This window comes from Temnothorax curvispinosus, unplaced genomic scaffold (genome assembly GCF_003070985.1).
Source record: "Temnothorax curvispinosus isolate PA1 unplaced genomic scaffold, ASM307098v1 QBEX01002254.1, whole genome shotgun sequence".
Taxonomy (NCBI): Eukaryota; Metazoa; Arthropoda; class Insecta; order Hymenoptera; family Formicidae; genus Temnothorax; species Temnothorax curvispinosus.
The window spans coordinates 10091-22939 of NW_020212034.1; the positions used below are offsets into that span (position 1 = coordinate 10091).

The window sequence follows — 12849 nt, forward strand, 5'->3', positions numbered from 1 at the left end:
TTATACTTTGATGTTACTCCTTTGCAGGTAAATGGTCGACAGAAGCTTACAATGTGGTACAAAATTGTTCCTCAAAGGGAGTTGCTACTCAAGCTCAGATTGAAGGTCGCATTCAAACTAATATTTATGCAAATATTTATTTTATGATACAAAATTATGGGGTAAGTAGCATGGTAGAAATATACATGGTGTGCTCAGTATTGGTCTATCTTTTTCTAAAATCTCCTGGCTCTCTCTTTTCTTGTTGCCGAAAAACACAGGCTTCCATCAACAAAATATCCCTAGAATAGTGGGTATTTTGTGTTGTTATGATGCAGAATTCACTGCTCATCACACGATCACACTAAAATATTTGGCCACCCAGCAAACGAAAAAAGATTGAAAAGAATTAAAACGGGATTGCCAGGAATTCAATTAAGGACTTTCCGAATTCCATTCTGTTCAAAAAAGGAATTAAAATAGTTTCAATATCATGGAACTCCTTATTTTGGAAAGAATTTGTCTTTTTTGAATCCCATCCAATTCCGACACAAAAATATTATACCACTGAATGCCAGGTTAGGGATTGGAAAGTTTCGTGATGAATTCCATTAAATACCATTGATTCCGTTAACGAAATGAATACCATTGAATGCCAAACTAGGAATTAAAAATTTCCGTATTGAATTCCATTGAATTCCGTCTATTCTGACAATAAAATGAATACCATTAAATGCCAGGATAGGGATTGAAAAGTGTCCGTGTTGAACTCTGTGGCGGTACGCGCCAACAATAGTACACGCCCGCGCGGTATCTGCATTACCGTCAATTCGCGTCGACGCCGCTAGGCGTCGCATCGCCCGGGGCATCTTCTCGAGTTCAAAGTTTCGTCTCGACCGCTATGTAAAGGGACCCCCTACGGTGCCTGACAGATCTTACAAATCTCATTTTCGGGCTAATTGCCCGTCGGCAGTAGTGCGTGTAATGCCCTTAGGCATACACAAAAGCTCACCGACGAACAACGGCGCTTGGTCGCCCAACAAAGGCGCGAGACGTTTCCTAAACCATTTAATGCCATGCAATTCCATAACCTTTACGGATTCCATAGGATTGGATGGAATTTAAAATTTCTTTTTTGGATTTCATGGGATTAGACCATCTCATTTCGAATCCCATCTAATTTCATCTAATTCCGCCAAAAAAGGGATTCAAAGGTATTAAAAAATTTTAATATCTTTTAATCCTTTTGCGTTTGCTGGGCATTATTCGTAACAGTAATAAATATAATATGCAATAAATTTATATAATAATGAAAGTAAAAAACAGAAAAGAAAGATTTATTTTAATATACTGTCGATTAATTTTTCATATCTATTTTTTTAAATAAAAACTATTGTTTATTAAAAACATTGTAAATTATTCATCATAGCTGATCCACAATGTCTCGGTAGCTTTTTCTTCAAATGTAGGCTTGCATTATTCATATTACATATGTACGTTAAATTTTTTTTATTTACTTGTTTTCACGATTGTGATTAATTTATATAATTAATAATACTTTTTAAATAATTCTTTATTTACAACTAATTATTAGATAACTTAATCAATGCGATAAACTTTCTTTTATATTAACTAAATAAAAAATCATTCTTTTCTATGTTCAGACCGAATTTACTGAAGCTGTTGAGTTGGAACAGGTGAATAAGAAAATCAATATTGTCAGTCCAGAATGTGATGCGCAAAATACTTGTCTATCAGCAAAACCGAAGCTGCCAAAGATATTGCATATCGACTGTCACATAACTGCCAAGTTATCTATTTGCCACCAGGTCGAGGTATATTAATGAACTTGCAGGAGTTAAGGATTAATAAAAGGTATCTCTAAAAGTAAAGTTGACCGAAGGTTAATGTTTATTTAATATATAATGTGTTTAATTTGAAATTTTCTTTTTGTCGGAAGAACGTTTATTTTTTTAATTTCTTATTTTTTCTTTTTTTTTCTTTCTTGCATGTGTCTTTTTGCCAATTTCTTTAACTCGAATGTATGTGCGAGTTCTAACAAGGCATTTTAACACCTAGTCATCAACTGACCACCTGATCCATTTTTTTATTTTCCAATAAACACCGAATTTGTCCCTCTGTAAAATAGAGGTTCAGTACCGCTTTCATCTTTTCAGAAACAAGTATTGTTAGAGCCGCTTCTTTCTCGCGTTTCGCCGCTTCTAATTGTTCGTTAAGTTCGGCAATGGACGTCTTCAGTTGGATATTTTCAGCAAGAATGGTCTTTACGTACTGTTCCCGCTCTGCTAGTTGCAATGTCAGTGATTTATTTTTCATTCCAAGACTGTTCAATTCCTGCATACACTTTTCTACTGAACTTGCATGAAATTCGTCTAGAGACCTGTGATGTTTCAAGTCAGCTTTCAACTACGCTATGGTCTTATGTGGATCCTCTTCTTTGTTTGCCGTGTTGCCAGGAACATTGCTGATAATGTTTTCGTCCATATATCTGAAAACATTTTTACGTAATTAAGATATTTCTGAATATTATACTTTTCAACATGTCATTTGAAACTATTATGCTTTTAAAACGGAAACTTAAGGCTTCTGGTCCCTGAGCCGAGAACTCTGCGTTGACGGTGGCGACGTACCGTAGCGGCAGAAATCAGAACTCTCTCCAATGAAGAATTCTGTCCTTTGTGATATGTTGACAACCTATTTTGTTGTGCATGCTATTTCTTTATTATTTGCTCTGTGCTTGTGCTTTAACGTTTAACATATTCGTGAAAGTCGTAAAATTGGCCGAAAAGTAAGATTTGCATGCGGAAGGAACGTTTTCACCTCCTTTCGATAGTCGTTAAACGGCTGTTTTTCCCGTATGTTTAGCCTTCGTTTTATGGCTGTTTGTTTATTGTCGAGGGAAAAAGGTAGTTTTCGGCCAATTTCGGAAGTGTTCTGAAACGATTTATAGTGATGTTTTATTGAAATGTCTTTTTATTTGAAAATGGCATGCACAACAAAATTGGGTGTTTTCCTCGCCTCGATAGTAAGAATCCAATATGGCCGCGGTAACTACCCAGGAGCCTTAAGTCACTTTTTTTAAACTGGTGATAAATAATGAATATCAATGCAATTACAAATTAATCATTACTACATATTGCACCATAAATAGGCAGTAAAGTATTTCACTCACCGACGTTGACGTTTCAATGGTCGACTTTCTTGTTCACTATTATATGCTGCCTCGTGAACTTTCGTCTTCGAAGTAAACCGTTTACTCCTCGATCTTACTGTGCGACGTAACGAAAGTGTACTACACTTGTGTAGTACTACCTTCTTCTTTTTGGATCTACAAAATAAGTACATATATAAAGTCATTAAAGAATTTCCTAACTTGTCACTGTAAAACTTAATTATTGTATTGTTAAAACTAAACAAGAATTAACAGATATAAACAAATCGTTGTGCAACGCATTGAAATGGACTTGCTAAAAAATTTGTTACAAATTTTCCATCTATGCGTACGAGTGTGTTACCTCACGAATAAATTTTACTAACCTTGTTGGAAAACTACAGTTCATAGAGGATACTTCCTGAACATTGTTGTCACTGTTGGTTGGTTCCTGGCAACGATTATTGAAAAAACATATAGAAAATAATGTTACAATTAATGTACACCAAACTTATAGTGATGACATATGGGAAAAGACCTGTGCACATTGCATTTTAAAAGAATCAAAATATCTTTAAATGGTGTTAAGATATGCGCGAGTGGATGATTGACGAGGCGTGATTTCTGATAGCAAACTCACTAACAGCTTTATTATAATTTGTACAAGATAACGTGACTTGTATTGTAATGTAACGTGTGATATAAATCGCAAGGCGTTGCAAGCTTGAGCGCAGGGACCAATCTGAGGGAAAGGGAAGACGAGCCCCGGCCGCACTTCTGCCAACCAAGAGAAACTACTAGAATAAACCCCATCTATCTGGCGGGACCACAGTCCAATTTGAATTGCACATATCTCTACACTCCTCCTCAATTCAATGTAGGACTGAAACATACTAAAAAAATAGACAAATAATTAGACATATAAATGACAGTTTAAAGTTGTGTTCTCAGTCTTCTGACGACGTTCTTCCGATGAGTCCCAGGCTTAGACGCAACTTCACATTTTGGTCATTTGGTAGCGCCTTTGTCAGGATGTCGGCAATTTGATCTTTTGAGCAAAGGTAGTTGACATCTATAAGACCTTTTTCTGACAGATCTTGAATAAAGTTGTACTTGACATCGATGTGTTTAAGGCGTCGATGTCCCCGTTTTCGCAACAGGTGTATACATGATTGATTATCCTCGAAAATCTTCAGTGGTCTTGAGCAAGCAATTCCTAAATCTGCTAACAGATTCTTCAACCATAGTAACTCGGACGCAGCCATCGCCAGAACGACGTATTTCGCTTCAGTTGATGATAGCGCGACCGATGTTTGCCTTCTCGTGACCCAGTGAACTGTGTTTCCGTATATCTTCATCAAGAAACCTGAAGTTGATTTCCTATCAGTTTCGCTGCCATAGTCCGCATCTGCATAGCAAAGTAGGGCTTCCTGTTCTCCTTTCCGAAAATGAAGTCCTAGGTTAAGTGTACCTTTAATGTATCTCAATACTCTTTTAAGTCCTTTCCACAGAGCCTCTGTCTGACAATTCTGATATCTGCTGTAATAATTTACGGATGCACTTAGATCTGGTCTCGTAGTCATCATCGCATACATCAAACATCCTATTAGTTCACGATACGGCCTTGATTCATCGCAAGATTCTTCTTCTTCATGTACTAAAGGTTTCAGTTCCATCGGCGTCTGGACTGGTTTGCATTCCTCCATATTGAATCTGTTTAACAGCCTGCGGAGGTAGAGCTTCTGGCTCAAAATAATTTCTCCATCAGATCTTGATATGGTGATCCCAAGAAATGAATGTAATTTACCTAGATCCGTCATGTAGAATCTGTTCTTCAGTGCTGACTTTATATCTTCAATCTTCTTTAGGTCATTTCCAGCTATTATTATATCATCAACGTACAAGAGAAGATAGATTGTAATGTTTCCAAATATTGCTATATAAAGACATTTATCTGTCTCCGATTGTGTAAAGCCGAGACTTTTTATATAAGTGTCAAAGGCTTCGTTCCAAGCACGGGGGGCTTGCTTTAACCCGTACAAGGCTTTCTTCAGCTTACATACTTTACCCTTCTTACTCTTAATTCCTGGTGGTATCTTCATGTATATTTCTTCTTTTAATTCATCTTGTAAAAATGCATTTTTTACATTCATCTGGTAGGCTTATAAATCTTCTTCATTGATCACCGACAATAACGTTCTCACTGTTGTAAGTCGGGCAACTGGTGCGTATGTCTCTTCATAGTCATAGCCCTTCCGTTGAGCACATCCTTTGATAACCAATCGTGCTTTATGTCTGTAAATTTTCCCATCTTTGTCTCGCTTTATCTTGAAGATCCATTTGTTATCTATGAGACGTTTTCCTGGAGGTAATTCCGTTAACTCCCATGTATCATTCTTTATCAGAGAGTCTATCTCCTCCTCAACTGCACGTGTCCATTCTTGTTTGTCGTCACGCGTTTGAATTTCTTCATAGCTGCCTGGTACATTATCCACGAATGATTCAGCATTTAGTGCCAATATTGCATAGTCATTAAGATATTGTGGCTTTCTTGTTATTCTGCCGCTTCTTCTAACCGTTTCTTCTTCCTGTATCGAATCTTCCGTGTCAGTACTTTCTTCCGCGTGTTCTTCGTGCTCATCAACGTTTTTAGCTTTATCTAGGTTCGAATTAACAGTTCGACTGTTTTCTTCGTCCTCTTGAGTCTCTTCTTTGTTCATAATCCAATCTTCAGTGGTTGATCCATCAAATAAGAATCTTGTTTCGTCAAATATGACATCCTTTCCAAAGATGATTTTCCTATCTTCTGGACACCATAGCTTGTAGCCATTTTTGCAATAGCCAACCATGTAGCATTTCTTAGTCCTTGACTCGAACTTCCCTGCTACTATTTCCTTCGGGACACGCAGGAATGCAATGCACCCAAAAATCTTTAATTTCTTCACATTCGGTTTCTCATCAAACCACAGTGCCGCTGGTACTTTTTCATCTAATGCTGATGTGGGGTTCCGGTTGATCAAGTACACTGCTGTCAAGACTGCTTCCGACCAAAACGATTTTCCGAGTTTCGAATTGAGAATCATGCGTCTTGCTTTTTCGATGATCGTGCGATTCATCCTTTCCGCCACTCCATTTTGTTGCGGCGTATATCTTATTGTAAACTCGAATTGGATTCCTTTTTCCTCGAAGAAGCTCTTGATTTCTTTCGAAATATATTCGCGTCCGTTATCACAGCGGAAACGACTGATTTTTAAATTGAAGTGCGCGGTCGCCATTGCTTCGTAGATTTTAAGATATTTAAATACTTCCGATTTAGATTCCATCGTGTATGCCGCTGTGAAGTGTGTGTAGTCGTCGATCAGGGTTAGCAGATATTTCTTTCCATCGTGAGATGTCGGATTAACAGGACCTACAAGGTCACTATGGATAAGTTGTAAAGGCCGCTTTGCACGAACGCGCTTCTGATCATGTGGTTGTCGTGTTTGTTTTCCTTCGATGCACGTGTCACATATTTCCATGCTTGATTTTGTCAGGTCCCCACTAATTCCTTCGACTTGTCCTTGAAGTTTCTTCACGCTCTCGCAGTTGAGGTGTCCTAATCTCTTGTGCCACAGCTTCAGATTTTCAGTCGGTGTGCAAGCGTTTGCTGAAATCAATTTTTGTCTAAAGCTCAGTGCATATAATTGCGTTTCACTTCTCGATGCCTCAGCAACAATACTTTTACCTTTTTGAATAATGCCTTTTCCATTTTTAAATATAACTTCAAAACCGTTCATCTCTAACTTACGTACTGACAGAAGATTGAATTTCAATCCTGGTACCGAAAGAACATTCTTGATTTTTATAGGAACTTCTTTTCCATTAACAATACTGACGACTTCGAGTTCTCCGACTTTATTTGCAAGTAGAAATGTTCCAGCCTTAGCGATGTTGATCTTCACAGGTTCATCGAGCTCTTCAACGTGAGTTAATGCAACGCTGCTGTTAACTAGGTGTTCCGTCGCTCCAGAATCCAGTAAATATTTAAGAGAGGATTCACATTGCGTCCGATCACGTCCGATGTTCGACGTACGACGATCCGACATCCAATAACAGAATTTATTATTAGAGACAAAAATTTCCTATTGGATGTCGGATCGTCGTACGTCGAACATCGGACGCAGTGTGAATCCTCCATAATTTCGTCTTCCGACTCGCCGCTGGTAGTCGCCGAGAAACAGAAATTTTCTTCATCCGCAGTCTTATCTTTAACCGCTACTTGAGCCTTGCCGTTTCCGACGTTTTCGCGTTTTCCTTGAGGCTTCTTTCGACAGTCGGCTCTCTTGTGCCCATACTGACCACACTGATGGCAATTAAAGGGAAAAGGTTGTGTCTTGTTGAATTTATTCGTTCCCGAGTTCGCTCCTTTTCTTGATGATGAAAAAGCTGTCGCCGAAGGTATTTCAGTCTTGTTTTTCCTAATTCCAAAGCTCTTCCGCTTCGATTCCTCGTCCAAGAGTCTATTCTTGACAAAGCCTAGCGATAACTCGTCCTTTGAGAGGGTTTCAAGTGCTGTTACAACAGTGTCGTATTCAATCGGCATCGTTAACAGAAGATGGCACACAACGTCGGTTTCTTCCAGGGTAGCACCCGTTGAACGAAGTTCTCTAATCAATTTATCGAATTTTAAGAAATGATTTCCGAGCGTGTCGTTAGTCGCATTAAATTTCATGGTAAGAAGTGACTTACGAATGAGAAGCTGACTGGCAATACCTTTACGTTCGAAGGTTGCACACAAGGATGTCCATAAATTAAACGCAGTTTTCTTATCTTTCGCACATTCTAGATGACTGTCAGCAATTCTCTGAATAATTTGCGATTTGCACTTACGATCACGCTTTTCCAGTTGAACCAAATGCCTTTCCTTTTCCGTGCGCTGCTCTGCCGTATCTGAATCTAGAATTTTCACCTTATCCGTGTACGGCTCTTCCACGAATTCGTACAAATCCATTTCCTCAAGCAACATTTGCATCCTGAATTTCCAGTTGCTAAAGTTTGTTCCGTCAAATAACGGAATGCGATACTTCTCCACCTCGTCTGCCATGTTCCCGACTGTTCCAGAATATTCCAGAAGACAAAGGTTATGTGTATAGAGCGAAATGCTTTTTCACTTATTTCCGCGGATATCTGGGCCCATAACCTGTTAAGATATGCGCGAGTGGATGATTGACGAGGCGTGATTTCTGATAGCAAACTCACTAACAGCTTTATTATAATTTGTACAAGATAACGTGACTTGTATTGTAATGTAACGTGTGATATAAATCGCAAGGCGTTGCAAGCTTGAGCGCAGGGACAAATCTGAGGGAAAGGGAAGACGAGCCCCGGCCGCACTTCTGCCAACCAAGAGAAACTACTAGAATAAACCCCATCTATCTGGCGGGACCACAGTCCAATTTGAATTGCACATATCTCTACAAATGGCTCACTTGAGTCGAATGTATATTACACAACTGTAGGAATTACATTACTTATTGTGGAAAAAAATAACTTGAATACAAGATATATCCTCAAAATGTGGTATACACTTGTATCTTAATACATACCTAGTAGATACTGATGTTAATGTTTCATGGCAACTCGTTGAGTCCATCATCAACAGATCTAAATCTTGTAAGTGCTCAGTGACTTCTGCGGGGGATGGTACTGGGGTCGAAGATCGTATCGGAATATTAGTGCTCGTGGATGGGCAAACCAAATGAAACTCCCGCCTGATCACATTCATATTATCTTCTTCACGAGATGCTCTAAATAAAAGAAGGAAAAAGTTATTGTAATTTCATATATATACTACAGAAAGACTACAATTGCTAGCTTTGTAATTTTAATAAATATCAGAGCAATGAAAATGATTGTTATATCTCGTCTAATAAATTCATAAATAATATATTATAGTACTATATATTATTAACGATATGGAGCTATGGTTAAAAAAGGACTATATTGATTTTTCCTTGTTAACTTACTGTTCATTTAATGGCAGTAGATACAATGTAGGTACAGCGGATGGCAAAAGACTCCGCCTTTTTGAAATCTTTTCTGCCGCAGCTCTCTTCCTCTTCGGCTGAACAAATGACTCTGGCGTAAAGTGCATTGAACAAATTCTTGCTGTAATAACAAAAAATCGTAATGTATTTTGTTGATGTATGAACATCACCTTTAATTTACTCAAATAAGCATAAACATTTACATATATTATTGTTCGAGAAGTCGAACATGTGCCGCGCGCGCCTGACGAAGGCGCGCCCGGCCAACACGCGCTTATCAGATTTCGCGGCTCGCCGCGGCGCGTCGCCGGCTCACATACATTTACTCGTGTTTAAAGTACGCTCGAGTAGCAATTTAAGGCGAGCTGCGCACAGACCAGCATCGAATCCTACCGCTATACTCTACGATCTCGTGTCGAGGAAGCGTTGAGAGAGTCGAAACATAACTATTTTGTAGCGTCGAGTGAGATTCCCTCTCCTCCGCGCAGTAGTAGTCGAGCATCGAGAGACTTCTCCTCCGCTCATTGCACTCCTTTGGAGCCATCGTGGAGACCGCGGCCCCCTCCAAGCCGGACGCCCCTTCCGAGCCCGGCACTGTGGAAGCGGAGGCACGGAGTGGCCCCACTCCAACAGCGACCAGAAGGAAGAGGTGCCGAACCAGGACGCGGAGCCAGAGACGAAGGAAGCGTCTCTCCTACCCGCCAGCACCGCAGGGGCGGCACGCAAACCGAGCAGAGCCCGCGAAACCGGGACCTCAGAAGCGGCACGCGAAGGGGGCGGAGCCCGCTAAACCGGTGTCGCAGGAGCGGCACCAGGAGACACCGGCCCTTTCGAAACCTCGCTTTTCCAACCAGCCAGTGCTGCAGGAGTGGCAGGTGAAGAGACGGGAGCTTGACAAGGGACAGGCGATACGTCCGTGGAAGCTAGTTCCACTGGAGCTCCCGGAGGTGCGTTGCACTAGGCCCGCTGGACTGATCCTCCGGAAGCGAGATTGCCGCATTTTGCGACCATCGGCCCTCCACTTGATCCGCGTCAAGGAAACGCGAAACACGGTGTGTCAGACAGTGCTCACGCGAGCTTTCCTGGCCCCTTCATCGCCAGTGGACCCACCGGATCAACCGACGGACAAGCCACCTCTCACTCCGGGCTCTAAACTCGACCTGAACAATAACTCGGTCCCCTCCAAGCCCCTTGCAAAGAAGGCCATCCGCCAAATTAAATTTTGAAACCGTGCGTTAGCACTTATATTTTGATTAGGCGCCTTCAAGGCGCCACCTAAGACAACGCAAACATAATGTGTGTAATTTAGACACAGAATATATTGTTTTGTTATCAAATCTTGTCTCGATGACTCACCGCCACCGCCCTGATCCCTATTGCGACTCCACCATATCGAACAATTATACTACAATTTATTAATTAGCATTATATTTATTATTATTAAGACTTACCGTTCACCGTATTGGAAGGAAGGACAACTTCTCCGATATTTTTGTACCATCCTTCACGCATGATTTGGTTTTCCGGTATTTTGTGGAAACTGACTTTCTCCGGAGTACACGTTGTATTGGTGTTTTTACAATTTTTTACAATACACCACACCATTTTTGCGTTCTCCAAGCTCCTCAAATCAATTTTCAAAATTAAATAAACGTTGTCTAGTAAGTGGAGGTTGAAAATACACACAGACACTTTACCTGAAAGAGACAGACGACGACAGAGGAGTACGAGATAGATACACACCGCGATTCACGTGCAAGATAGACGCTACTAGTACAAGTAGTCCCAAACTTTCAACGCTAAACATTTTGTTTCTCACAGTTGCCCACCCTGTGTATTTCGGTGACAATCTGACAATCACCTTGAAAAGGGGCGTGGTTTACGAGTTCTGAGCACACCATGTATATTTCCACCATGGTAAGTAGTTATTATTATCCAATCTTCGAGAATCTTTTTGCAGAAGCGTAAATTAATTGAAATTAATTGAATTTTTTTAAAGCTAATTTCCCTTATTGAAGAACTGGTAATGAACGGACATGCTGAACAAGTAGCATAGGACCAGATGAAGCTAGAAACACTTGAATCCATCTGTACATAAGAGTTGTCAAGAAACTCTACAATTTTCACGCATAATCCGTGATTCTTAGTCAGTATGGACTAGAGTTTAATACAATCGCCATTGATGATCCCCTTTAATCGCGTCAAAATTGATTATTTTGCTTTTTTACCTCGTTTTTTACTCATGTTGTAAAATAGTTTTTTTGATTGTGTAGAATATTTATATTTAGAAAGAAAGAAATTTATAAAGATTGCTATATTGATCTTAGAGTAGAGAAAACAATAACTTAACATTTTACAAAGTAGTGTCACATTTAAACTAGAACATTTGTATCAAATAACTCAGACGAATTAGGAAATTTGTTTTTACATGACTAATATCTATTTCTCATTGGGGACGATCAAGAACTCATTGAAATAATTTAATTTCTTTTCACATTTAAATTTAGGTCATCATAGATTAAAATTGTTACTTTAGAAGTTATTGTTAAATGGTTGTTCGGAAGCGCGAGGTTGCGCGGGAAGGCGCGAGGTGCAGGACGACCACAAGAAAGTTCACAGTACGTAACCAAGATTAAGAGTTTATAATGTTCCAAAATCATATATATACAGTTATTTACAGAGTGTTTCTTTTAGATTTAACAAACGTAGAAAGCGGTAACACGCACAGGCGTTCGAATGGCAAGCAGCGATAGCAAGCAGAATAGATTTCCTCGCGGAAAGCGGTGTATAAAACGGTCGTATAGCGATACGTGTTGCGAGCGAAAAAACCGAAAGCGTACTCTGCTCGCCGCGGCACGGCGAAGGGCTTTTATCACCTCCCAAAACGAGGCTCTTTCCAGAAATTTCCACCCATTTTCGGGAAGGTGATTGGCCCTCGGTGACCTACGTCACCGTGCCTGCGTCATGGTTCAATTCGACGATCGTTACATGTTTTCGCCAGAATTGTTTACAGCTTGTATCCTTCCTTTGTTTGAGACCTTGTTATTGCGAACCGTTAGCTTGACTTTATTATTGTCACAGAATTGTTATTACAGAATGTTCTCGAAAGCGAATATTGGAAGGATCCATGCTGTGAATTTGCAGCGATGCGATTTCTGTAATGCGAGATGTTACGCGAATATTCATTGTCGCAATAGTGCATGCGCTGTCATGCAACCGAACGCGGTTTTCGAGATGCCGTTTATTACGATCTCAAACAATGGTGCGGTATATATTTGATTAATAAGTAATTTATCTGAGACTATTTATTTATTATTGAAAAAATTAATAATTATTTTTCATTAATTATTAATTTTTAAATAAATAATTATTTATCTATATATATAAAAATGAATGTATGTATGTATGTCCTTTATACACTCTTGAACTATTCGACCGAATTTTTACCAAAAGTATATAAAATAGGGGTAGAATTTTCCGGGAAGTGTTATAGAGTGTATAGTTTTTTGTTACTGATCTTTTTGGAAATCGGTATCCGAAAGTAGTGTTGACTGTGAAAATTTAATAACGTCAAAGGTGGCACTAAATAAGTTTTCACTAAATAATTAATTGCTCGCGACAGTCACGAATTGAAGTGACTGATTTATCAGTTTTGACACATAATATGTGAAA

General features: G+C 39.5%; 1 protein-coding gene across 2 annotated transcripts; it reads right to left on the reverse strand.

Moving 5' to 3' along the window:
• Window positions 1-3556: 3556 nt before the first annotated feature.
• On the reverse strand, window positions 3557-11064 carry LOC112468933. 2 transcript variants are annotated; one of them, XM_025038356.1, is made up of 5 exons: window positions 10875-11064; window positions 10629-10798; window positions 9157-9298; window positions 8737-8937; window positions 3557-3602 (listed from the first exon to the last, which is right to left on the reverse strand). In XM_025038356.1, the coding sequence occupies exons 1-5, from the start codon at window positions 10982-10984 to the stop codon at window positions 3557-3559; spliced, it is 669 nt and encodes a 222-aa protein (XP_024894124.1). In that variant the 5' UTR covers window positions 10985-11064. The 2 variants fall into 2 exon arrangements, with proteins under 2 accessions (XP_024894124.1, XP_024894123.1); XM_025038355.1 differs by lacking the exon at window positions 3557-3602 and having other exon boundaries at window positions 8635-8937.
• Window positions 11065-12849: the final 1785 nt, after the last annotated feature.